Raw genomic sequence first — 27,369 nt, forward strand, 5'->3', positions numbered from 1 at the left:
ACCTTTTTCCTTTACTGGGGTGTTGTTTTTTATAACCATTCATCCCCAGGATGAGTGGCACTGGTGGTGATACTGGGAAACTGGAGTGACTAAGGGAATTGCTTGTGTGACTTGTGGGGTGAGACCAAATTCCTCTTTGTCTGGCTGGTTTGGTTTGCATTAGAGGTGGAAATACGCCGGCCTTAGGCTGTAACTGCCCTGTTTTAAGCGATTTGTCTTGAATTGGCACTCTGAGTTGGGTCCCACCAGAACCGCATCGTCACACTCCCTGAGACAGAATCCCTCCCACAGGCAGACAGCTGGGAGATGTAGGCTCCTGGAACTTCTGTGGCCTCTTGTTCTTTTATTCATTTTTAAACTAAATAAATGTAAATATGTTTAAAGATGATTATGCTGGTGTTTAAGCTGGGCTGTACTCTAGGTCTAAGAGGATGAGATTGTATTTTCAAAAAAAATAGAATTATAATCTAATGGAAATCACTTATTCCTCAATTTCAGGGGTTTTGAACTATAACTCCAGTGTGGTCCAATCTTTATCTTCCACTCTCCAAACATGAGGGGCCATTGGGATGTTGGGAGCCATTGCCAGATCAAGGACTGGAGGGGCACTCAGCTTCCAGCCTCTCCCTGTACCTGCAGGGAGCTGACATCACACACCATCCTCATACCCAGCCAAGTTCTCTACAGAAAGGAACCTGTAAATGCTCACCGGAGTTTCTGCAGTTTGCAGTCGGGATGTTTCAGCCCCTCACACAGATGCTTCATTCCCTCTGCCTCTCCCAGATTGTTCAGTGCAAGATCCAATTCAGTCAGGGTCGGTTTGACACTGAGAACAGAGGCAAGGTCCCCACAGGAACTGGCTGTCAGACCACAATTCATCAGCCTACAGGAGACAAATAAACAGAGAGGGAAATGAGCACGTCTGTCTGTCTGTCCAGTTCCCTCAGTGGGTTTCTAGAAAGATTCAGTTTTTTGGGGAATAAAATCACAGAGCCATAGTAGTGGCTGTTGAGGATCACATGACCATGGTGCGATTCCCAATTAATGTACATGTGCTTGCAGTAGCTCCATGAGAACTACTGTGAGTGTAAATGGTAGTGTAGCTGCTGGTAGGACAGGCAGTGGTGGCACAACTTAGCTGTGACAAGTACGTGTCCCGGAGGTTCCAGAGGGTTTGTGCTCAGTGCGCTTACTACTGCCCATGTTACGGCAGCTACACCACTATTTATACTCGCCCTCATTGAGCTAGTGTGAGTATGTGTACGTAAACTGGGAATCACACCCCTAACTTGTAGGGAGACATAACCCATGTGTGGTTTCAATCCACGAGCACCTGTAACTCTCACCAATCCTGTTTTCCTCATATGAATTCAAAGCAAAGTTCCGAAACTCCATCTCCTGAAAATAAACACTTAGGCTTCCCCTAAGAAAAAAATTATGATGAATGAGGAGTCATAAAAAAAGGAAAGGAAAATCTCCCAGAGAAATAACGCAAATGCTGCACTGGAAGTTATGTTTTAGTTTCTTGGATGTTCTTCAATCAGGTCTCATACAACCAACCCTCTAGGATCTACTAAGTATTCAACAATCAGGATTGAGGGAAGGGCCCAGTTTTGCCAACTATCAATTCCCGCCTCCCTCTTCAATTTCTCCTAGTCCTGACCTCATACTACAAAAGGCTGGAATTTCCCTAGGGTGCCCAGTCTCAGAGGCTGAATCTAGAGTGAAATTGTTGGCAAAGTCATTCGTTAGTAAAGCCTCTCAGGGAGGTGGAGTGCCTATGTCGATGGGAGAAGTTCTTCAGTTTGCATAGGTAGCGTCTTCACTCAGCATTGAAACTGTAGCACAGTAAGTGCAGCCAAGCCCTCAGATTTCAGCTTCTCCAGATACCTGAAGAGAGCTGATATCACACACCAGCCTCACACCTTGCTGAGCACTTTACAGAAATTAAACTTGGAAATCCTCACCCCAGTTTCTGCAGTTTGCAGTTCAGATGGGTCAGTCCTACACACAGCAGCTTCATTCCTGAATCTTCCAGTTTGTTCTGTGTGAGGTCCAGCTCAGTCAGGGATGGTTTGGTACTGAGAACAGAGGACAAGTCCCCACAACAAGCAGCTGTGAGATAACATTGAGAAAGCCTGCAGGAGACAGGAACACAAAGGAAAATGAGCACACATCTGTCTGCCCAGTTCCTTCAGCAGTACTAGAATTATCCCTTTATTCTGGGAATATGATCATAGCACGGTGGTAGTAGATGCTGAGGATCACATGACCATGTGTGCATTTCAATACACAGGCATTTCAAAAATCTTGTCTGCATGCATGAATGTTATTCTAAGGCAGAGTTCCCAAACTCCATCTCCTGAACATAAACACTTGGGCTTTCCTTAATAAAGAAACTGTATTATAAATAGGTGGTCAGAAGAACGTTAAAAAAATAAATGAATTTCATTAGGAAATAGTGAAAATGCTGCTGCATTGGAAAGTATATTTTAGTTTCATGGATGAGCATGTTCTTCATCCATTTCTGCCCCATTTCTACTTCGGTGTCAAACAACCAAACCGCTAAAGAATACTTAGTACAGAACATTCAGAATTCAGGGATGGGCTCAATTTTGCCAAGTCAGAAGGCTGCCCCCACCCCCTTCAGTTTTCCCAGTGTTGATCTCACATGCTAAAAAAGGATGGAATTACCCTAGAGCAGCGGTTCTCAACCTTTTTCTTCCCTCCCTCCCCCCACACCATGCTATAAAAACTCCATGGCTCAGCTGTGTCACAACAATCAGTTTGCTGCATATAAGAGCCAGGTCCAGTGTTACAGGGATATCAAGCAGTAAAAATGCCAGTGTCTGTTGTTAACACTCAAAGAACTGCACCAGCAGTAGTGAAGTTTTATTAGCCAAATTTTAACAACGAAGTCAGAAGACAAGGTACCAATGCAATGAACAGTGAAAAAGGATTTGGTTTTTGTGGAAAAGTCTGGTAGGTTGGACTGTCATAAAATGATATGGAAGAATGTGGCTGGGGAACAATTCAGAAGCTTAGGATCTAAATCACAGTGAATTTTGGAAGAACTAACAGGATGGCTAGAATGGGCCCAGATGTGTTGTGTATGTTATGTACAAGAACAAAATGCAAAGGAGAGACAGAGAGATGCCAAATGACTTCCCTTAAGAAATCTCAGCCAAATTTCCAGTGATGCTCAAGGCCAGACCGTCAGCTGGTGTCACTGAATCTCCTCTGAAGTCACTGGAGCTTTACTGATTGATATCAGCTGAGCATCTGGCCCTTAATGTGGAATCACCAAAATGCAATATAGCCGTGATTTTTAATGGATAAATATATTACTCCTGGAGGGAATCCTGTGCCACTGCACACGTGCAGAATTGATGTCTGGATGTCTGGCATCGAATTTTTTTCTGCGCAGAAAATACATTCTGCCCAAGAAGTGCTGCAGTTCTGACTTTTTCCCACCAGAGGCCGCTGTGGCACCAAAACAGATAGCAGTGCCTGACCCTCAGCAACAGCTAGCAGCAGCTGTGTCCATCACAGCACCCTGCCTGCAGAGCTAGGATAGGAGGCATGGGATATGGGGGCACAGAGTGGGGCACATGGGGCTGCTGGGTGAGGTCACAGACTGGGGTTCAGAGGGGATAGGGAGGGAGAGACTGGGGCTGGGGTCAGGAGCTAGTGGGGTGAGAGCACTGAGCCAGGGACTGAATGGAGGGAGGCTGCAGGGGCACATGGCGATGGGGACAGTGGGATTCAGGGACACACAGGGAGGGGCAGATGTGCCTGATCGAATGGGAGAGGCTAGGGGTCAGTCAGGGTCTGCATGGAGGAGGTTCCCAACTCCCTAACTATTCCTCCCCCCAGTCACCCCACCCAATTCCATATTTCTCTCATTCACACCCAACAAACCTCCAGGTTCACCCCCAGGCTGCTTTCTCCCTCAGCTCCTTCATTTCCCTTCACTCCTCAAAGCCTTTGCACTGTTTCTGAGGGATTTAGGATCCTGGTGCTTCTGGGGCCTCTTGTCCACATCTTTTCTGTAGTTGGGGGCCCAAAACGGGACGCAATACTCCATATGCGGCCTCACCAGTGCCGAATAAACGGGAATAATCACGTCCCTCGATCTGCTGGCAACGCTCTTACTAATGCAGCTCAATATGTCATTGGCCTTCTTGAGAGCAAGGGCACACTGCTGACTCATACCCAGCTTCTCGTCCATCCACTGTAATTCCCAGGTCCTTTTCTGCTGAACTGTCGCTTAGCCAGTCAGTCCCCAGCCTGTACCATTGCATGGGATTCTTCCATCCTAAGTGCAGGACTCTGCAATTGTCCTTGTTGAACCTCATCAGATTTCTTTTGGCCCAATCCTCCAATTTGTCTAGGTTACTCTGGACCCCATCCCTACCCTCCAGCATATCTATCTCTCCCCCCAGCTTAGTGTCATCTGCAAACTTGCTGAGGGTGCAATCCACCCCATCATGCAGATCATTAATGAAGATGTTGAACAAACTGGCCCCAGGACCAGTTTGATACCAGCTGCCAACTAGACATCAGTCCATGGAAAACACAAACCATACCATGTACCAGGGCACAGTTACTACCCCGCGCTGCCCATTTTCCAGAATATGAGTAGAAGGCTTTCTTGACCCTGGTTCTCATGATGATTGTTTCTAGTCGACGTATCATCTTCTCAGGTTGTTCAAAACAGGCTGAAAATCTGCCTGCCTCTGCCTCCCACCCATCAGCCAGGCTCTTGCACATGTTGTGCAAAACACAAGCACCAGTAACACTAGGCAGATCTCTCTCAACGGCTTAAGGACCCACGTCACAGGACACCTCCGCCTTCCTTTCAGCATTTCAAATGCCCAGTCGAGACATTTTGCAGCTGCTGATGTTAAACAGCTCCTTTCTCCTGTCCGATTGTCCAGTGAAAAACTTCATAGGCCAGGGATGCAGAAACTAGACCTGGCCTCCCCAGATGACAGCTGGCATCACCACACCAGCAATGTCCATGGTGCTGTTTGGAGACAATTCCTATTTCACACTGCCTAAAATAGGAGGGAGTCTTAAGACCAGAGCATCATGGACCTTTCCAGATCCCCCCACATTAATATTAGTAAAAGCAACAAAGAATCCTGTGGCACCTTATAGACTAACAGACGTTTTGCAGCATGAGCTTTCGTGGGTGAATACCCACTTCTTCGGATGCAAGTGATTAATATTAGTGAATCTGCCACACTGATCCACCAGGTCTTGTCGGGCCATGAAGAAATACCTCTTCCTATTGATAAACGCAGAAGCCTTGTGCAGGGATCCAGTCCATGACACGGGAGTCCTATCAATGGCCCCAGTGCAATTTGGGTACCCCAAGCATTCAAAGCCATCAGTTACCTCCTGCACATTGCCCACCTTTATGATCCCAGGCAACAGCATCCATGCACCCCTCTCTCACAACAGCCCCAGATTTTCCAAAACTGGACGCATTAGCCACCATCAGTAGAAACTGGGGTGGTTAACTTCCACAAGGCACTGGCCACATGCTTCTCCATATGGATGAGGAAGCAAATTGATTTTCCTGCACTGCCGCTCCAATGTGTGCACTGCACGGACTTCCAGGAAAGTGGCACCTGGCTGTGAGTCCTGTGCTGGAAGCTCTGCAGGGATAGGAGCAGGCTCTGATCCATCAATGAATGGGAGCATGTTGCCAAAGAGATCTTCCCCACACTACTCCTAAGAGAAAGGGTGGGTCAGAGCAGTGCAGGGGAGTGTGGGGAGGGCAGGTGGGTCAGAATCGTGCAGTAGTGAAGGCATGTAGTGGGGGCTTCAGCTCTGCACACAAAGCCTCCTACATCCATGCCTCTTGTGCCTGCCCCATTTAAAAATTGTCCCCAATGACTCCATGCTAGTCCTTGCACTGTTCCGGCATCCTCTACCTGGATCATCAACCTGCAGGGTTTCCCTGTGCCCATCTCTCTGAGGATGGGGGACCAGGCTGAGCTGGACAGGCAGAGTGATGGGAGATGAGGAAATGATGCAGGGCAGTGAAGAGAACAACATGGAGCCAGCGCACACTGTGGTTGGGTTAGTCACTGCCGAGGAGGCAGGAGCAGTGGAGGGGAGAGTTGGGCTGTGGAACATGGGAGTGCTGAGAAATTATTCTTAAAAACACAAGGAAATTAAATGCCCCCAAAACTTCATCAATGCAGAGTTAAGATTGCGTTAGGCCCTTCAAGAACACAGAGAGTGGCTATATTTGAACATCTGAAAACCAGGGCATACAAAGTTAAAATACGTCACCGCAACAACAGAACCTTAACTGTCCCAACACACCAACAACCCACATACTAGCATTCTATGGACTGAGCCATGCCCAGTGGAGGGACACTCAGCTTTCAGCCTCTCTATGTACCTGCTGGGAGCTGACATGTCACACCATCAGCCCTGCTGAGTTCTGTACTTACACCAGTCTCTGCAGTTTGCAACATGAACCTTTCAGTCCCTCACACAGCAGCCTCGCTTCCAGCTCTCCCAGATTGTTCATTGACAGGTCCAACACAGTCAGAGTCTGTTTGGTTCTGACAGCAGAAAAGAGATCTTTGTAACAAGCGGCTGTGAGATGACCATTAGTAAGCCTGCAGGAGACAGATAAACAGAGAGGAAAATGAGCACTTCAGTCTATCTAGTTCCCTTGGTGGGTACCAGTGAGTTGCTAGAAAGATGCCTTTTTTCTTAGAATAAAATCACAGAGCTGTAGTAGTGGATGCTGAGGACCACATGACTTGTATGTGGATTTCAATCCACATACCTCTGTAGCTCTCCCTGATCCTTCGTTCCAGAGATGATTATTCTAAGGCAAAGTTCCCAAATTCCATTCCCTGAGCCCAGATACTTGGACTTCCCCTAATAAAGAAACTTGATTATAAACAAGGGGTAGAGGGAGGGGAAAGAAAGGGAGGGAAAGGAATCTGACTGGGGAATAATGAAAATGCTGCTGCACTGGAAGATGTTACAGTTTTGTGACTGGAGGGAGCCTGTTCTCTCTTGCTGAACCATTTTTACTTAGGATTCTGCAAACAACAAGCCACTGTCTGTGGGATACTTAGTATTGAACATTCATGATTCAGGGATGGGCTCTGTTTTGCCAGTTCATGGGTCCCTTGCCCCCTGCTGTCCCTCCTGTTTTCTCTGAGCTTGACCATACACTCAGGGTGACCAGATGTGCCGATTTTATAGGGACAGTCCTAATTTTTGGGTCTTTTTCTTATATAGGCTCCTATTACCCCCCACCCCCATCCCGATTTTTCACACTTGCTGTCTGGTCACCCTACATACACTAGACAAGGGTGGCATTTCCCTAAGTGAAATTGTTCTTACTATCTCTCACCATTGCAGCTCCTCTACTGGCCAACTGCCTGCCAGTGTTATTAAGCAGAATTAGCTAAACCTGCTATTTCAGCCTGTCATCAACTAGACAAAGTATTTCTGCAGCCCCATATCATCTGATTCATGTGGGGATTGACACACTGACACCCCATCAACCAGCCCCCCACCGTGTTATGGAATAGTATTGCCATCCTAACCACATTGACGAAAGCTTCTTTTGAACCACTCTGTTAATGGTAGCTCCATTTGCTTACATGGAAGATTAATTTCCTATTTACAATGACTGTAGATCTCAGCATGAGGAGTTTCAGGCTCTCATGACTGATCCACTTTACAAATATTATAAAGTTAAGAGTTAGGATATAGATATTCAGGCCTGTCTGCAAAGGCCTATACTTTAAGAATTTAGGTGTATTCTTATCACTTAGCTAGTTATAGAGGTACAAAACAAAAATCAAAATCAGTCTGCCTGTTTATAGGCCTTCTCTCACAATGATAGTCTAAGGCCCTGTTCTTAGGCTAAGGCCTTTGGCTAAACAGCAGGGGCAGCCATAAGCTGGGAAGCGAACGGTCACGTCCTCACCAGTCACACTGAAGTAAGGCAGTTTGGGGCTGTTGAAAATGTGATCCAATCTATCACCTCCAGAGAAAAGGAAGAGCCTAAAAGACTTAAAGAAAACTTAAAAAGTGACAAAGAGTCCTGTGGCATCTTATAGACTAACAGACGTATTGAAGCATAAGCTTTCGTGGGTGAATACCCACTTCGTCGGATGAAAAATTAGTTTGATAGCATCCTGTGTGGCAAGAACTCACTTATCAATAGCTGGTGTGTGAAATCTTCATTTCTTTGTTGTTCTATCACTGTAGTCCCCACTACCCTATTGTTTGTCTGTATAATCTCTGTCTGGTTCTGTCATTGTTTGTGTCTGCCGTATAATTAATTTTGTTGGGTGTAAACCAATTAAGATGGTGGGATATAATTTGTTAAATAATCATGTTACAGTATGTTAGGATTGGTTAGTTAAATTTCAGTAAAATGATTGGTTAAGGTATAGCTAAGCAGAACTCAAGTTTTACTATATTGTCTGCAGTCAATCAGGAAGTGGGGGGCAGGAACTGGAATCATGTTTTGCTAAGTGGGTGGAATGGGAACAGGGAATGGGGACAGTGACACAGGCAAGGCTCTGTGGTGTCAAAGCTGGGAAGTGGGACATGGAGGAAGGAAACTGGAATCATGCTTGCTGGAAGTTCACCCCAATAAACATCAAATTGTTGCACTTTTGGACTTCGGGTATTGCTGCTTTCTGTTCATGCGGGAAGGAACAAGGAATGGGAGGGTGAAGGGATAAGCACTCTAACACCCTCAACGTCCTACTTGGGGCAAATTATAAAGCCCTTGGAAACTCCAGCCAACCTTTTGTTTCATTTGACATCAGTTTCATTGGATAAAGTTGTTCCCAAGAGCTCCCATCCTGAAGAAGTTTTGTTTGTTTCCTAGATGTCCCTTACTTAATGGAGGCCAAAGCTTTCTTCCTTGCTGAAGGTTTTTGGTTTTGGTGGGTTCTCTCTCTCCCTCTCTCTCTCTCTCTCTCTCTCTCACACACACACACACACACACAGTTGCCATATCAGACTAATGAGTTATGGTCTGATGGTTTCCTGTTGGGAGGTACCTTACTCCTCATTATACATTTAAAAAATGTCCCCTACCATTGTTGGTGTTGGCCTTGGTTGTTACTGCTCATTGCAACCAAGGGGCTGAAGCAGTGTGAAGTTGCTCCCAGATTGGTGAGAGGCAGAAGGCCTGGAGCAGTGGGTGGGTGGGTGCATTTGGGATGGCATGATCCCAAAAGCAGTCATCATCATGCCACTGTGACTGAAGCACAGTAGCAGAGATGCCAACATAAAAGCAGCATTTGCAATGGGGAAGGTCCCTGTGGGGCAGCCATTAGCAGTGTATACCTGAGCCAACAGCCAATACAGCCATACAGATGGCTAATGGATATTTGTAGGATTCTGTCATTGTATCTGCCGGCATACACTCCATAATAGCATAAGTGAGTAATCAGATGGCACTATTACAGCTAGTCTTATAAATCCTGTTTATCTGAACATATTGGCTCGTAGATCATGGAAGAACTGGTATGGTGTTAGCCATGGTACAATTCCTTTTGGAAGCTAAGGCATTACATTAGCAAAAAAAAATTCACTGCCTGAGTCTCTGAGATTAAATAATTTCTTAGGTGTGCAGCTGCTGCCTACAGTATATACAGACTATATTTCAGGGAAGTTCTATGGCCTGTGTTATACAGGAGGTCAGGTAGATGACCACTGTGCTCCCTTCTGGCTTTGGACTCTATGAATCCATACATGGTCAATACAGCAGCCATGGTACAGAGCGCTGCACAGCTGTAGCATTGCTGGGATAACAACAGTAACAGGAGGGTTTTAAAAAGGAAAAAAATAGTTTCTTACTTTAGTTTCTTTAATTTACAGTTTGGTTCCTTCAGCGCTTGACAGAGCAGGTAAATATCCGAATGATTTGACTCATCCTGATGTAGTTCCCTAGAAAGAGGAGAATAGAAAATGTCTATGTTGCTCTCTGGAGATAGATTTTAATTCTGTTTCCTGAACATGGTAATATCCTCTAGGGTGGTGGGATCATACACTGCAGCTGAGTTACTCCACTGTTTCTGTTCTTTATCATTTCTCCAGACAAACAATATCTTTTACCAAAAGATGGATCCTAAATCCAGGGGGTGGGATCCCCAAGGGGCACTTGGGCAGAGTGTGGCATCACCTAACTTCTACATGCCCTGCTGCCTAGTGGAATTCACAACCTCAAGTTAGGTGCCCAGGCTCCCTGTACAACGCATGGGGAACGTTAAGTGCCAAAAGAATGGTACCCACAAAAGCCATTGAGCAGCGAGCCACCTAAACTAGCCAATAGGAAATTCTGAGGAGAGGGGCCAGGCCTTAGCCCCACCCCACCCCATCAAGGAATTAGGTGCATCCTTCCTATTGTGATTCACAGCTGTGAATCATCTCCTGGAGCTAGGTCCCTTGGCTGGGCCAGATCTTTTACACACAAAACATGGCTGGAAGCAATGGTGATGGTGCCCCCTTACAACCTTTCACCTAGTGGTGAGCAGGGGCGGCTCCAGACCCCAGCACGCCAAGCGCGTGCTTGGGGCGGCACGCCGCAGGGGGCGCTATGCCGGTTGCCGGGAGGGCGGCAGGCGGCTCCGGTGGACCTCCCACAGATGTGCCTGCAGAGGGTCCGCTGGTCCTGCGGCTCCGATGGAGTATCCACAGGCACGCCTGCGGGAGGTCCACCAGAGCCGTGGGACCGGCAACCGGCAGAGCACCCCCCGAGGCATGCCGCCGTGCTTAGGGCAGCGAAATCGCTAGAGCCACCCCTGGTGGTGAGAGCACTTACCTGGGAGGGACGAGACCTGGTTCCAATCCTTGCTCCCAAGATTATTTACACAGAGTGGAACAACTTCAGCAGGAGAGATTGAGATGGTCCCACCCCAGGATGGCCTGGTGGATAGGGTGCACTTCTGAGAGGTGGGAGATGTGGATTCCAGCCCCCTCAGGCAGAGAAGGGAATTGAACCTGGGTCTCCTATGCCCTAGGTGGGTGTACTAACCACTAAGATAAAGGGGACCACTGTAAGCTTTGTGTGAGGCATGATTTATTAGATGGCCTCTGACCATATAACTGGATCCGACCCTGAAGTTGATATTGCTGACGAATGTACCTTTGGTGACTCCTGCTGGGACCTAGGCAAGCAGTAGGTGCTGACCTTCTCTGCGGTCTCAAGTCTGAGGCAGCTGTGTGTATGCCAAGAGGCAGAAATTTGGGCACCAGGGAGATTTTACCAAGGAAAACAGGTGTCTCTGGTGTTTAGGCACATATAGGCTTAGGCAGCAGCTGTATGGAGGTTTTGTGTATCTGAATTTTGGATTTAGGCATCTAATTGACCCCCTTGTGAATCCTACCCAAAGAGTCAAATAGAACAGGTTCTACGAAGTGTAACCCTTTCCTGTTCAGACAATTTGTGAAAAAGGCAACATTCATTGAGAACTATTTTTTATTTTCTGCCCAGCTCTAATAAACAGGTCTTTGTAAACACATTACTGCAGGGGTCCTCAAACTTGGGGTCTGACCCCTGGGGGGGGGCGGTGTCACAAAGTTCTTACGTGGGGGCCTGGAGGGCCAGTGGACTAGTGGTTGGAGAACTTAGTTTTCGGCCCCCTGCTTGGTTGAGGCACCTCAATTTTTAAGGCACAGAGCTAGTCTCTTGAGTGTATTTCGAAATGAAATAAGGAACTGAAGTGGGGTCAAGTAATTGACAATGCAATTTGTCAACAGCAGCACACACAATAGTATGGGGTAGATATTCTTTTCTGTCATCAGGCTAAAACATGTTTTATTAATTGGTTCTCTCCTGATTCTGGCACCCTCTCCAAGTGCCCCATCTCTGTCTCAATGGGATAGGACTCTGCAGATGCAAATCCCCTTCCTTACCCAGAAAGTGGGGGTTTTCTGGAGTGTGTGGCCTGAGTCAGGAGGAGCACTGCTCCAGGGGTGAGAGGCCTATGGGGATAGCAGAGCGCAAGATTGTTAACCCCTCAAAAGAGGGAGAGAGCCTCGGGTGAAGGAAAGGGTAAGTGTGTTGTGGAAGCAGGGAAAGAAAGAGAGGGTTTAAGTGCAGCCATTTCAGTGTCAGAGACAGAGCAACTGTTCTGTCAAGTCTTAGCCTAATATCACACGACCTGTAGAAGCAGGACTCATGTCAAAAGTGAGTGGAAAACAGCCGAATAGTCAGTGTGACTTAACCTTGAGATAACGATGTTTGAGAAGAGAAAGTGAGAAAATCCTGGGATAGCAAATAGCCTAAATAAAATGCAGATATCAGTAATGAATGCACGTCACAAAGAGGTATAAATGCTTGTGTGATTTTGCTTGTACTTTGGAGAAACTGAAGCAGAGATGCTCTCTGTCAGCTGGGTTCTTCCCTTGCAATTGCATGTCCTGAATAAAGCTGTCTCTGATTTTGTTGCTTCCAAACTGAGAGTGGAGTTCATTTCTTCCACAGTGTGAGGTTGTGTGGTTTTGTTTTAGTTGTGTCCTCTCCCTCCTTGTGCTCACTGGTAACTTGGATTTTTAAGTTGTGCCCTAGAGGTCACGTGACAGGGTGCTACCTGTAGCACTCTGTCCACAAAAGTTGCTGCAGTGCCGGGAAAACTGCAGGCTTAACTGAAGCCAATGAACCCGTTTCTGTTGTTGGAGATTACTGACACATGGGTGACAAGTGCTGGGCTTGATGAGGCAGTTGGCTCAGTATTTGGAAGGGGCAGGAAGTGACAGGAAGAGCTCAGAGGGTGAGCCTGGGAGAGGGGAGAACGCGGTGTGGAAATCCCTTCCTGATGTACGCCTGTGGGATGTGAAGATTAAATGCCCATGCGGCGAAAGGGCAACAGCACGTGTGTGTTTGTGGCCAGGAGACCACGAGAACAGGTTAGGCAGCAGTACACCAGGGTAGGAGAAGGTTTGCCCTGTGTCAGGTCACCATTCAGGCTGCCAAATTCAACAGCTGTATCCCTTTGCTAACCAATTTAAGGTGACTTCCTGCCGTCTTGGAGCAGCTCTATCCCCTGCCTCCTTAGATGCAGGAGGCAGCAGCACTCACAAGCATCAGCCCAGCAAAGGGGGCAGAGTCTCACCCCTTCATAACATCTTCTCAGTTTTACCGTTAAATCACCACCTGATCCGGCATCCTGAACATCTTTGTCACCTTGTCTGCTGTCATCTTCCATTTTTTAACTACCTTCTCCCTCAAGAATTTCTCTACCTACGAAATTATGTACGTGTTTTTGGAGCTTGGGCAATACTTACAGACGTTGCTGCTTGGATGGCCTTGGGAAATCCTTGTTCGGGTCTTCAAATCCAAAGAGGCACAGATTTAGATTAAGTGTCTCCAGTTTACAACAGTTTTTTAGACAGAATGAAAGAGCCACTTGATCCATTTTGCTAAAATTGTATTCAGCTAAATTGAGCTCAGTGAAATGATTCAGCGCGCTTTGCACAAAACTCTGTTCTTGAATTTCGTACAAGCAGTGAAACTCCTCAAGCAGGTAAATCATCTCAGCATTTTTCAAGGGTGATAACTCCTCATCAGATTTCCAAGACAAGGATGATATTTTCAGTTTGTTTTTAATCCATTTTAGTAAATCTGGTTTTATTTTGGATGAAATTTTGCATTTAATCTTTTTGTTGATGGCCTCCATTGCCTCTGTATTTAAGAGACCAAACAGGAATCGCACTGTTAACGTTAAATAATTTCTAGATTTTCCATAGTTTTCTAACAATTTTTGCACATTGTTCACAGCAGTTTCTGACTCTTCCACCATCGTATCTTCTTTCTCCAACACATAAAATAAAGCTGCAAAAAACTCTTGAAGACTCAAGTGAATGAAGCTGTAAACACACTCAGTGTCATTATATTTTAGAAAAACATTTTCATTCAGAAAGAGAGAATCAGACATATCTAAGCCGTGCTTCTTGATTTCTTCTTCCTCAAACAGTATTTTCTGCCTCCAGATTCCATCTGCAGCCAAAGAGCAAAGTCCCTTCCAGTTAACTTGTATCTGTTGCTTTGAATTGCTGCTGTGACCCTTTAATAAGCTGAAAAGATAGAGCATGTACATACCAGTGATTGTTTCTGAATTTTGTGCAAGATCTTTACCTTCTTCCATCTGTTGATTCAGAACCGTGCAGATGATCCAACACACAATGGGAACAAAGCACATGGTGAAGAGCATTTCATTGTCTTTTACAAAATTAAAGGCTTTTCTTGCTTTTTCTTCATTCTTGAAGAACTTGTAGAAATATTCCTCCCTCTCAGCTTCGGTAAATCCCAGTATGTCTGCATACCGTTCACCTTGCAAATACTGCTGCAGTTCCTCCAGAGCTGTTGGTCTTGTCGTGACTATTAAGTAGGATTTGGAAAGAACTTTTTTCCTAAATAAACTGCTCAGGATGATTGCTGCTGGCTGCTTCTTAAAGGGATCAGAGCACAGATTACTTTCTGACTGTGCAAATGAAAATCTCAGTTCATCAAAACCATCAATTATGAACAGGAGTTTCTCTGGATTCCTCAAAATCTTATCAACTGGTGCATTTTGATCAGGACAATTCTTTAAAATCAAATCAGCAACACTTCCCTGCTCAATGCCAGAGTTAATTTCCCTACAGTTTATGTAGAAGACATAATCAAACCTGCTCTGATAAAGTTCTCCAACTGCCCAGTCAAACATGATCTTTTTTGCTGTCATTGTTTTCCCAATCCCTGCAGCTCCCTGCAGCACGACAATTGGTGGTATTTGTCCATCCTCATCAGGGTCAAATAAACCGTTGATTGTAATAGAACTAGCTCGCTTAGTCATGATTTCTGCATGTCTGCGTCCTGAGTCCATTATTTCATGTTCTCGCTCCTTTTTGGAACGATGTTCCTTTACGATAATCAGCTTTGTGTACCTGCTGTTTAGATTCACATTCTCACCAAGACGAGAGTTCATGTCTTTTATAACTTTGTACTGGTTTTGTATGTGTTCACTATACTTCACCCTGTAATCTAAGTTAATGACATAAAACATGAGATATATTGAATTAAAATTTCAGAGAAAATACTGTCATCACTACTCTTACAATAAAGCTATTTAAACAATACTGGTACCTTAAGTTCATATTGCATCTGTCGTCATAAAATGTCTCCAGATCAATTTACTATGAGCCTGATCCCACAATCTTCACTCATATCAGTAGTCTCATTGAAAGCAGGGGCAGCTCCAGGCCCCAGCACGCCAAGCGCGTGCTTGGGGGGGCGCTCTGCCGGTCGCAAGGAGGGCGGCAGGCAGGGTGCCTTCGGCAGCATGCCTGCGGAGGGTCCTCTGGTCCCGCGGCTTCGGTGGACCTCCTGCAGGCGTGCCTGCGGAGAGTCCGCTAGTCCTGCGTGGCTCCACCGAAGCTCTGGGACCAGTGGACCCTCCTCAGGCACGCCTGTGGGAGGTCCACCGGAGCCGCGGGACCGGCGACCGGCAGAGCACTCCCCGCAGCATGACGCTGTGCTTGGGGCAGCGAAATGTCTAGAGCTGCCCCTGATTGAAAGTAGTCATGTGAATAAAACCTGTAATATTCAGCCTTCTGTGTATACATATAGAGGAGACATTTCATTAAATATTGAAATGAACCCATCTCTAAGGTGAAAGCTGTTAACTGTTTAAGAGTGTACAACTGCACTACATAATAAGTTAGGACAGGACATTCTTCACTGCTTCATATACAACTGAAACAATCCTGGGAATTTAGGTGTGAAGAATGTAGCTACACAAACTAGAATTTGTCCAGCGTCCAGGGATTTTAAAAGCACCAAAGCATCTTTAAGGACCACAGATGAGGACCTCTAGTTACTTTACCTTATTTAAAACATAGTAATCCTGACATCAGAGTGTCCTCCAGCACAATGCTGGTGCAGTGATTCTGTACTGATTCAGAGAACAGAGCTCCTCCTAATCACCAGCACCATTTTCTGTGCATCTAAATGTTTCATGGAGATCTTCAACTTGTTTCCTCATCTCCCATCCAAAGCAAGTTAGCCTGTGTGACCTGATGAGACTATAGTCCGAAGCTACGTCTATGCTGGGAGACTCAGTAGCTAAGGTGAATCAACTAAAGGAGTGAGGTCAGTGCACATAAGTTAAACCTTGTTAAACCACTCATAGGGATGCTCTCATTCAGGAGTAAAGCAGCCAGATTTGTGGTAAGTTAATCCTCCTTGGATCTATACAGGGGTTTAGTGTGCTTTAATGTCACACCTGTAATAGATTCATCTTAATGTTCGTGAGCATCCCTGTGAAGACAAGCCCTGGAGTGTTGTTATTTCTACTAGTGAACTGAACATTTTGCAGCTGTAGTCTAATGCCTGTAATCATTGTTTATTGCTGAACACAGTTCTTTGTTAAATTGCCACATACCTGCTTCTTCAAGTTGCTCAAGATCCAAAACTGAAAAAGAAATTGCACATGAATGTTAATGTAACAGAATCACAGTGTGTGTTACTCAGTTGAGGAAGTTGGGACAGGTCATTCATTAAAGGTCCTTTGCAGTAATTATCTCCCTAAAAACACCAAGAGTCAGCCAGGCAGAGAGAATTTCTTTGGAGACACTAGTACAGTGAAATCTGTTAGTAACAGCCACCATACCCTAGCACCCACAATTGGCTGTATGGCCTAGTGCATAGACCACTCCATTAGAACTCAGGAGACCTGGTTTCTATTCCCAGCTCTGCCGTTGGCCTACTAGGTGACCTTGGGCAAGTCACTGTGCCACAGTTTCCCCATCGGTAAAACGGAAATATTGATAGTGACTTCCTTTGTAAAGCACTCAGATCTATAGAGGAAAGGCGACATAGGTATTGTTATTTTAGAGCCACCCTTAGAAATGGTAAAGAAACACAGCTAACACATGAAAAATGAAATAGAAAGAGGTGTTTAATAAGATGTGCAAAGAAATTTGCAATTGAAAACATATGTCTGATGAGGGAAAGCCTGTTAGAATCTATATGGGAACTAAAACATTAATATGTGATATATGTAAACCTGAAATAACTTACTTCCGTTTTGTAGCATCAGACCAGTTGTTATGCCTGATGTTAAAGCACAAAGTGGAGGAGGGAAAGGAGAATGTTGGCAATGTCACAAGGGATTAAAATGCTTTAAAAGCCAAGGGATGTAGACACACTTTCACTCTCCTCCAATGAGAGGGGGAAACTATCCAGGGTCTTCACATTGTGCTAACATACTTTTCAACCTATAAATGCACCTATATAGGCATACTTTTAAATATGTTTTAAAATTCTTGTAAAAACCATAAAACATCACACACTCACCCCTTCTCCTCCCACTTCCTTTCCAAAACAGGTAAACATACATTCAGTCAGACTATGCACTATTTTATAGACAAACCACCTTAAGTTGCATTCTAGAGTAGGTAAAAGTTCAGTGGGACATTCTTCCATTGGAAAACTCCACTTTGCTGAAACTGAAATGTTCTGTGCAACCATGTTGATTTAGACTAAATGTTAGTTTAAAACCACTGAAAGAAAGCATTTAGAAAATGTCAAAAATACACTTTTTACCTGACAAAGGCTTTACTAATTTTTCAAATTCCAAGGTAATGTTTTTTAGGAAACAACACACATGCACATGCACAATTTACTCCTGGGGGAATTCTGTGCATCTGCAGATGTGCAGAATTCATCTGTCCCACATAATTTAATTCTTTTCCCTCATAAAATTCATTCTGCCCCAGAAGTGCTGAAGTTGTGCCTTTTTACCAGCAGAGGTCACTGTGTCACCTGAGCAACCAACAGCATGAATGCAGTTCTTCTGATACTACAGCAATCTCTGGTGGGCAAGAGACAGAACTACAGCACTTCTGGGGCAGAATGTATTTTCTGCAGGGAAAAAAATTCTGTGCATGCCCAGTGCTGCAGAGGAGCAGAAGTTCATCACGGCACCCTACCCACGAGGCCAGATTAGGACAGAGTGGGGCACACAGGGTTTCTGGGGGAGTCACAGACTGGAGTTCAGAATGGCTAGTGGGGGAGACGGACTGGGGTATGGGCTCAGGAGCTAGTGGGGTGATAGCATGGAGGGACACATGGGGATGGAGGGTGCAGGGACAGGGGCAGATGTTCCTACTGAATGGGAGAAGCTTGGCATCAGCCAGGGTCTGCATGGGGGAGGCTTTCCAACTCCCTAACAATCCTATTCTCCCTCCCCCCCCCCAAAAAAAGAAAACCTTTCTGCCACGAACACCCAGCAACCTCCAGGTTCACTCCCAGGCTCCTTCCCTCTCCCTCAGCTCTTACGTTACCTCTGACTCTCCCAAGGCTTTGCATTGCTTCTGACGGATGCAGGAAATACAGTTCTGTATTGTAATTTAAATTAATTACTCAATATTCTGTATTAATATGCCTAGTAATGAATTTATTTGTCAAAAAAAATCAGAATTTTTTTTTGGTATATATTGTTACAGACATACTTGATGACAGATATTTTGAAATAAATTACCAAAATAATTGAAACTGGCATGATTCTATTGTTTGACAAATAAAATGTGCAGAATTTTCAGAATTTTTAAATTGTGTACAGAATTTTAAATTTTTGGTGCAGAATTTTTAATTTTTTGGCACAGAATTCCCCAAGGAATAGCACATGCACATATATGAACACTAAAGGCATGCACCACAAAGAGATGCACAGAAAGTTAAGCGCACACACGCAGTGGACAAAAAGCCATTTTCAGACCCACAGGTCTTCTACTCCCCATCTTCTCTCTTTACACAAAACTCTGATAGGATTAGAGTTTAGCAACATAGAGAGCAAACTGAACTGCAACAGACACGTGTTATATACAAACAAAATGTACACACACTGTGACCTCAGTGCCCTTCAATGCCAAATGGCAAAGTGCTCACTATTCTGTAACTGTAATTCTGAAAAGCAGCCCCCAGACTGCGTCCCTGCTCCCCAGGGTGTGCCACCCAGGGCAGGTGGAGTGTCTGGGACTCCCCACCGTGGTCTGGACTCCATGGGTGGCTCTTACCAGTGCCTAGCTCCAGCTTCTAGCCTGGTCAGGGGCCAGGGCCTCAAGAGGAAGAGGAGGAGCAGAGAGGGGCATTGAGAGGGGCAGGGATTCATGGTGAGGGGAGGCTAAGGCTGGTGCCACCGGCAGGAGCTGCATTTCGTGGTGGAGGAGCTTACAGTTGTGGGGGGAGAATGCAGCCTCCTGCCCCCCCAAATTATGCCCATGTTAAAAAGTGGGCAGGCCACGATGTCCCTGCCCCACCAATTTCTGCACCATGATATGAATAATAAGGCAAGCACTGCAAAGAGAAGCTTATAAAAATATATGCTCCCTGCAATTTGCTCTGGATGCTGCTAAACTGATGCCCCAGGGAGTGAATTCCAAAGGCCTCTAGGGAGAGCCCCACAGCCAGCCCTGGATAAAACCAACCCAGCTGATCTCTAGTGCCATCATAGGTGAGAGGAACAGGGATGAAAGTAACAGGGTTGAGTTTAACTCCATCACAGAGTATATGGAATCTAACGCAACTCCACTAAAGCATGGATCCCCATTGGTACTGGCTCTTAACATTCATGTGGGACACTGAAAAGCAGTCTTGGACCTTTGGAAACGCAGCTCTCCAGGTATGCTAGCTCCTTGATTAAATTTATTTAATTAATTACAAATAGCCTTGAAGATAAAGTTCCTGCCCGGAACCCCAGAATGGTCTCATGGGGCCAGTCAGCAGTTTGGTGATATTATACTGGGACAGATTATCTGTTGTGATCAGTTTCCTGTTGCAGATCCTTGATTCTCTGTCGCATCCCCAGCAGAGGTTAGAGAAGGGGTGGGCAAACTTTTTGGCCCGAGGGCCACATCAGGGTTGCAAAATTGTATGGAGGGCCTGGTAGGGAAGGCGGTGCCCTGCAAACAGCCTGGCCCCACCCCCTATCCAATCCCCTCCCACTTCCTGCCCCCAACTGCCCCCCTCAGAACCATCAACGCATCCACCCCCCCTGTTCCGTGTCCCCTGACTGCCCCCTCCAGAGACACCCCCTGCCCCTAACCATGCCCCTGGGACCCACCCGCTATCTAAGCCCCCTGCTCTTTGTCCCCTGACCGCCCCCTCCAGAGATTCCCCCACCTTAACTGCCCCCCAGGACCCCACCCCCTACCTACCCACCTTGCTCCCTGTCTCCTGACTGCCCTGACCCCATCCAGCCCCCTGCCCCCTTACTGCCCCACAGGACTCCCTGCCCCTTATCCAACCCCCCACTCCCCATTCCCTGACCACCCTCCCAGAACCTCCACCTCATCCAGCAACTGCCTGCTCCCTGTCCCCTCACTGCCCCTGGAACCCCCTGTCCCTTATCCAACCCCTCCAACTCCAGCCCTGGCCCCCTTACCATGCCACTTAGAGGTCTGGCAGCCTGGCTGGAGCCAGACATGCTGCCCCGCTCTCCTGCAGGAGTGTGCAGCCCCGCCCCCCAGAGCACTGTTTGCTCAGCAGCGTGGCTGCGGGAGAGAGGGGAAGGTGCGGGAGGGGCTGGGGGAGCCTCCCTGGCCACGAGCTCAGGGGCCAGGCAGAAGGGTCCCACGGGCCGGGTGTGGCTCATGGGCTATAGTTTGCCCACTCCTGGGCTAGAGCATCCTGGGAAGTGTTCTACCTTGCACCTGTTGCCCCAAGGCATGGTCCCCAAGCTGAGGATAGGCTTCAGTAACTCTCTCCCCACCTCTCTCTGCCTGGGACACTCCCTCGGCACCCACTCTACACCCACTAGGGACTCCCTCACACTGAAGGTATCCACAGATGGGTAGGCACAGGTCATCTCTGTTCCTCTGGTGTCAGCTGAATGAAGCAGGTCAGTAAATGTGGCCCACTCTGGGCATCTCTGTTTTGAGTCTCTCTGGCTTCCTGCTGGGATTTAGACTTTGTGATTTGTGCCTGTGACCCTAAGAACCCCTCAATGCCAAATGACAAAGGGCTCACTGTTCTGCAACAGTAACTCCTGACGGGCTTCACAAACTCACCACACCCAGCACACTTTGTACATAGTTATTTATCCAAAGAGGATCAAGAGAGCTCTCTAAAAAATGCTTTTATGGCATACTGATCCTTCTAATCACTGTGAGGTGTATGTAGAAACGATATTTAAAGAGTTGTGGGTATATATCAGAAAATATGTTTTCAGGGTTTTGACCAGACAAAGGATGTATATTCACCTGTCTGCCTTGGTTCACGTGTAGAATAAGCACATAAACCAACACAATGGAAGTCCATTTGCATATGACATCAATATGAGAATGGAAGGCAACATCGAACCAGCATACCAGAGAATAAACCACAGGGATCTGCCTAATTCCAGGGACAAAACAATGAATTTTACAGGAAATAAGGAGAGGCAAAGGGACACCCTTTCGTCTTTCACTGCGGAAGCAAAAAGGACAACACTTTTGAATTCATGAAAGACAGATCCTGGCCATGCTGGTTGGAGATGCTGGGAGATTGCTTTAGGTGAGATACACTACCTCAAATGGGTGTTTAGCGGGTTAAGTTTAGATGCCAAGAAGCATGTTATACTTTTTATTGTATATGTAACTATTTCTTTTCCCATTGTTATCCTTTCTCACAATCTCTTAAATCTTAGCCTTGGATAATGAATTTATGATTATTTTCACTATAAATATATCTCAGTGCTGTGATGATATATGGCGTTGATCTCAGCTGACTCAGACAAGCTGCTGTGTGGATTGTCCCTGTAAGGCAAAATAAGGGCTGGCAGAGGCCAGAGGAGATTGAGTGACTAATAGATCAGTGATGTCACAGAATTGACACCCAGTTAAGCACCAGCAAACCTTACTCTTGCTGGAGATAAAGGGGTGGGTAACAAGGTGACTCAGAGTCCTGAGCATCCCAAGGGTGTGTCATGGTGCCATCAGCCTGTTGTTTCTCTGCCTGCTCTGCCCCCCTGGGGCAGCTTTGTGAACAGGGGCTGCTAACAGGGAGTTTTGCAAGGGAGTTCTCCAGGTGAAGGAGGAGCTAATACAGCATCTGTGGGATAAGTGACTGTCTGTAGTGTGCGTTTGTTTGTGTTTGGGGGTTACTTGCTGTGTGCTGAGCTTGTGTTTGTCAGTCTGTTTGTTTGTTTGTTTGTTTGAGGGACCCTGTGCTCTGGCTGGCAGTTGGAGGCAGGTTTGAAAGCTCGAAGCCTCTGGTAATTGGCTGAGCCTTAATCAGTGGGCGGGGCATTCACTCAGGCCAGGGCTTTATAAAGCCGCGCACAAGCGACCAGGGGCTGCTAACAGGGAGTTTCGCAAGGGAGTTTAGAAGGGGAGTGGGAAGGGAGTGGGAGTCCCTCGCCAGCCGTAACCCCTTCTCTGCGGCCCCCCCGGAAAACCTATAAACCGAACCACATTTCAAAACCCCTTTCTTTAAACCACCCTTCCATTAACTAGGAGACAATGCAGGCAGAAGCCCAGCAGCAGAGTGGGGGCTATCCAGTTTATTGCACTGAGTGTTGCATGTATGATTACCTGCCCTGTGGGCGGGTGGCGAATGTGTGCAGTCGGTGCAAGGAGCTCCTGGCCCTCAGAGACCATGTACGGACTTTGGAGGCCAGGGTGGCGGAACTGGAGGAGCTAAGAAAGGCAGAGAAGTATGTTGATGAGGCTTTCCGGGACACTGTAGAATTGTCCCACCTCCGCTCAGACAGCCCCTGCGCTGTTGAGGAGGATGAAAGGCCCAGGGAAGCAGAGCAGTCAATGGGAGCAGAGGTAAACCTTCCCGTAGTTGGGACCCTCCTTCCAGATGGTGCTGGGGTTGCCTCTCGCACTGAGGTTGCCTCTCCGGGGGGAGGGAACTCCAGTTTCTAGGAAAAGGCAGGTGCTAGTAATGGGAGATTCAATTATTAGAAATGTAGATAGCTGGGTTTGTGATGACCGGGAGAACCGTATGGTGACTTGCCTGCCTGGTGCGAAGGTTGCGGATCTCTCGAGGCATCTAGACAGACTTATGTGTAGTGCTGGGTCGTGGTACATGTAGGTACCAATGACATAGGGAAGGGTAGGAGAGATGTCCTGGAAGCCAAATTTAGGCTGCTAGGGAAGAGACTGAAATCCAGGACCTCGATGGTGGCATTCTCAGAAATGATCCCAGTTCCATGCGCAGGGCCAGGTAGGCAGACAGAGCTTCAGAGTCTCAATGCGTGGATGAGACGATGGTGTAGAGAGGAGGGGTTCACATTCATTAGGAACTGGGGAAACTTCTGGGATGGGAGGAGCCTATACAGGAGAGATGGGCTCCACCTAAACCAAAGTGGAACCAGACTGCTGGCACTAAACATTAAAAGGTTGTAGAGCAGTTTTTAAACTAGGAGATTGGGGAAAGCTGACCGCTGCAGAGGAGCGTGTGGATCGGACACAGACTTTTCTTAGGGGAGAGTCTGATGATAGAGAATCTCCAGGTTATAGTCAGGAGCAGAGGACTGAAGAGTATAATGCAAAGGCTGGATCAGATTATAAACAGTCACATAAAAAAGAATCTGGCACATCAGAAAAAGGTAGGCTAATAAACAGGGACAAGTTTTTAAAGTGCTTGTACACAAATGCCAGAAGTCTAAATAATAAGATGGGTGAACTAGAGTGCCTTGTGATAAAGGAGGATATTGATATAATAGGTATCACAGAAACCTGGTGGACTGAGAGCAATCAATGGGACACAATCATTCCAGGGTACAAAATATATTGGAAGGACAGAACAGGTCGTGCAGGGGGAGGAGTGGCACTATATGTGAAAGAAAGTGTAGATTCAAATGAAGTAAAAATCTTAAGCAAATCCACATGTTCCATAGAATCTCTATGGATAGAAATGTCATGCTCTAGTAAAAATATAACATTAGGGATCTATTATCGACCACCTGACCAGGACGGTAATAGTGATGATGAAATGCTAAGGGAAATTAGAGAGGCTATCAAAATTAAGAACACAATAATAGTGGGGGATTTCAATTATTCCCATATTAACTGGGAACATTTCACTTCAGGACGAAATGCAGAGATAAAATTTCTCGATACTTTAAATGACTGCTTCATGGAGCAGCTGGTACGGGAACCCACAAGGGGAGAGACAACTCTAGATTTAATCCTCAGTGGAGCGCAGGAGCTGGTCCAAGAGGTAACTATAGCAGGACCGCTTGGAAATAGTGTCCATAATACAATAACATTCAACATCCCTGTGGTGGGAAGAACACCTCAACTGCCCAACACTGTGGCCTTTAATTTCAAAAGGGGGAACTATACAAAAATGAGGGGGTTAGTTAGACAAAAGTTAAAAGGTACAGTGACTAAAGTGAAATCCCTGCAAGTTGCGTAGGCCCTTTTTAAAGACACCATAATAGAGGCCCAACTTCAATGTATACCCCAAATTAAGAAAAACAGTAAAAGAACTAAAAAAGAGTCACCGTTGCTTAACAACCATGTAAAAGAAGCAGTAAGAGATAAAAAGACTTCCTTTAAAAGGTGGAAGTCAAATCCTAGTGAGGCAAATAGAAAGGAACACAAACACTGCCAACTTAAGTGCAAGAGTGTAATAAGAAAAGCCAAAGAGGAGTTTGAAGAACGGCTAGCCAAAAACTCTAAAGGTAATAACAACATGTTTTTTAAGTACATCAGAAGCAGGAAGCCTGCTAAACAACCAGTGGGGCCCCTTGACGATCGAAATACAAAAGGAGCGCTTAAAGACGATAAAGTCATTGCGGAGAAACTAAATGGATTCTTTGCTTCAGTCTTCACGGCTGAGGATGTTAGGGAGATTCCCAAACCTGAGCTGGCGTTTGTAGGTGACAAATCTGAGATTGAAGTGTCACTAGAGGAGGTTTTGGAATTAATTGATAAACTCAACATTAACAAGTCACCGGGACCAGATGGCATTCACCCAAGAGTTCTGAAAGAACTCAAATGTGAAGTTGCGGAACTATTAACTAAGGTTTGTAACCTGTCCTTTAAATCGGCTTCGGTACCCAATGACTGGAAGTTAGCTAATGTAACGCCAATATTTAAAAAGGGCTCTAGGGGTGATCCCGGCAATTACAGACCGGTAAGTCTAACGTCGGTACCGGGCAAACTGGTTGAAACAATAGTTAAGAATAAAATTGTCAGACACATAGAAAAACAAACTGTTGAGCTATAGTCAACATGGTTTCTGTAAAGGGAAATCGTGTCTTACTAATCTATTAGAGTTCTTTGAAGGGGTCAACAAACATGTGGACAAGGGGGATCCGGTGGACATAGTGTACTTAGATTTTCAGAAAGCCTGTGACAAGGTCCCTCACCAAAGGCTCTTACGTAAATTAAGCTGTCATGGGATAAAAGGGAAGGTCCTTTCATGGATTGAGAACTGGTTAAAAGACAGGGAACAAAGGGTAGGAATTAATGGTAAATTCTCAGAATGGAGAGGGGTAACTAGTGGTGTTCCCCAGGGGTCAGTCCTAGGACCAATCCTATTCAATTTATTCATAAATGATCTGGAGAAAGGGGTAAACAGGGAGGTGGCAAAGTTTGCAGATGATACTAAACTGCTCAAGATAGTTAAGAACAAAGCAGATTGTGAAGAACTTCAAAAAGATCTCACAAAACTAAGTGATTGGGCAACAAAATGGCAAATGAAATTTAATGTGGATAAATGTAAAGTAATGCACATTGGAAAAAATAACCCCAACTATACATACAACGTGATGGGGGCTAATTTAGCTACAATGAGTCAGGAAAAAGATCTTGGAGTCATCGTGGATAGTTCTCTGAAGATGTCCATGCAGTGTGCAGAGGCGGTCAAAAAAGCAAAAAGGATGTTAGGAATCATTAAAAAGGGGATAGAAAATAAGACAGAGAGTATATTATTGCCCTTATATAAATCCAGGGTACGCCCACATCTCGAATACTGTGTACAGATGTGGTCTCCTCACCTCAAAAAAGATATTCTAGCACTAGAAAAGGTTCAGAAAAGGGCAACTAAAATGATTAGGGGTTTGGAGAGGGTCCCATACGAGGAAAGATTAAAGAGGCTAGGACTCTTCAGCTTGGAAAAGAGAAGACTAAGAGGGGATATGATAGAGGTATATAAAATCATGAGTGATGTTGAGAAAGTGGATAAGGAAAAGTTATTTACTTATTCCCATGATACAAGAACTAGGGGTCACCAAATGAAATTAATAGGCAGCAGGTTTAAAACAAATAAAAGAAAGTTCTTCTTCATGCAGCGCACAGTCAACTTGTGGAACTCCTTACCTGAGGAGGTTGTGAAGGCTAGGACTATAACAGCGTTTAAAAGAGAACTGGATAAATTCATGGTGGTTAAGTCCATAAATGTCTATTAGCCAGGATGGGTAAGGAATGGTGTCCCTAGCCTCTGTTCGTCAGAGGATGGAGATGGATGGCAGGAGAGAGATCACTTGATCATTGCCTGTTAGGTTCACTCCCTCTGGGGCACCTGGCATTGGCCACTGTTGGTAGACAGATACTGGGCTAGATGGACCTTTGGTCTGACCCGGTACGGCCATTCTTATGTTCTTATGTTCTTATGACAGACTCCCAGGTTTTACAGTCACTTTAGGTCCTTACCTTTTGCTCTTTTTACTCTGAGATTAGCAGCAGCATCTCTCATCTTCATCAGTTCCAAGGCACAAATAGCTGTCTTTACTGCAACATCTTCACAACAGTATGAACACATGAAATCCACAAGTTTCATCCGAGTGTTGGCCTCCTCCAGCCGACACTTGGGGATTTTCCCTCCTCCATCACACTCGATACATGTTAATGCATATTTAAATCTGTCAAATTCTTCTGCCAAGAGATTTTCCAGTGCTTCTAGAAAGATGAGTCTTAGATTTTTCACTCTTTCCATCACAGGATATTATAAAGAATCTGAAAATAAAGGTAGAAAATTAAAACTAATTCTTCACTGATAGCATCATGTTGGTCTTTTGAAGTTAGTCACTGGCCTTGCCATAGAAAGAATGGTGGCTTGTTTATAGAAACAATGCCCTCACCCATCCACCTGGAACTGAAAGATTAAAAGAATTTTTTTTAATTATATACTAATTATTTCCTGCATTTATACTACATACATGGTGCCAACAACCATGTAATAAACTGCAGGAACGGGTTTTAACTAGAAAATGCATAAAACTGTGGTAACCTTCCACACAAGTGGCAATCACACTATCATATATATTTGTCTGTGCTTCTCATAATTTACACATGAACAAATCTTTCATCTCTCTTGAACTAACTAAAGAGAGCCCTCTGAACGTGACAGACACCTTGCTTTTCTATGCAGAAAGG

General features: G+C 45.6%; 1 protein-coding gene across 1 annotated transcript in view; it reads right to left on the reverse strand.

Annotated features, from left to right (window-relative positions):
- Positions 1–26,929, reverse strand: part of LOC123369025 (NACHT, LRR and PYD domains-containing protein 3-like) — a 55,114-nt gene extending 28,185 nt beyond the window's left edge. Inside the window, exons 1-7 of the mRNA XM_045014397.1 lie at positions 26,647–26,929; positions 16,437–16,466; positions 13,300–15,037; positions 9,871–9,960; positions 6,474–6,644; positions 1,968–2,138; positions 710–883 (exon numbers count right to left, since the gene is read on the reverse strand). Of these exons, the coding sequence (XP_044870332.1) occupies positions 710–883; positions 1,968–2,138; positions 6,474–6,644; positions 9,871–9,960; positions 13,300–15,037; positions 16,437–16,466; positions 26,647–26,929 (2,657 nt within the window). The remainder of the gene's footprint in view (positions 1–709; positions 884–1,967; positions 2,139–6,473; positions 6,645–9,870; positions 9,961–13,299; positions 15,038–16,436; positions 16,467–26,646) is intronic.
- Positions 26,930–27,369: the final 440 nt, after the last annotated feature.

Source organism: Mauremys mutica, chromosome 4, assembly GCF_020497125.1.
Source record: "Mauremys mutica isolate MM-2020 ecotype Southern chromosome 4, ASM2049712v1, whole genome shotgun sequence".
Taxonomy (NCBI): Eukaryota; Metazoa; Chordata; order Testudines; family Geoemydidae; genus Mauremys; species Mauremys mutica.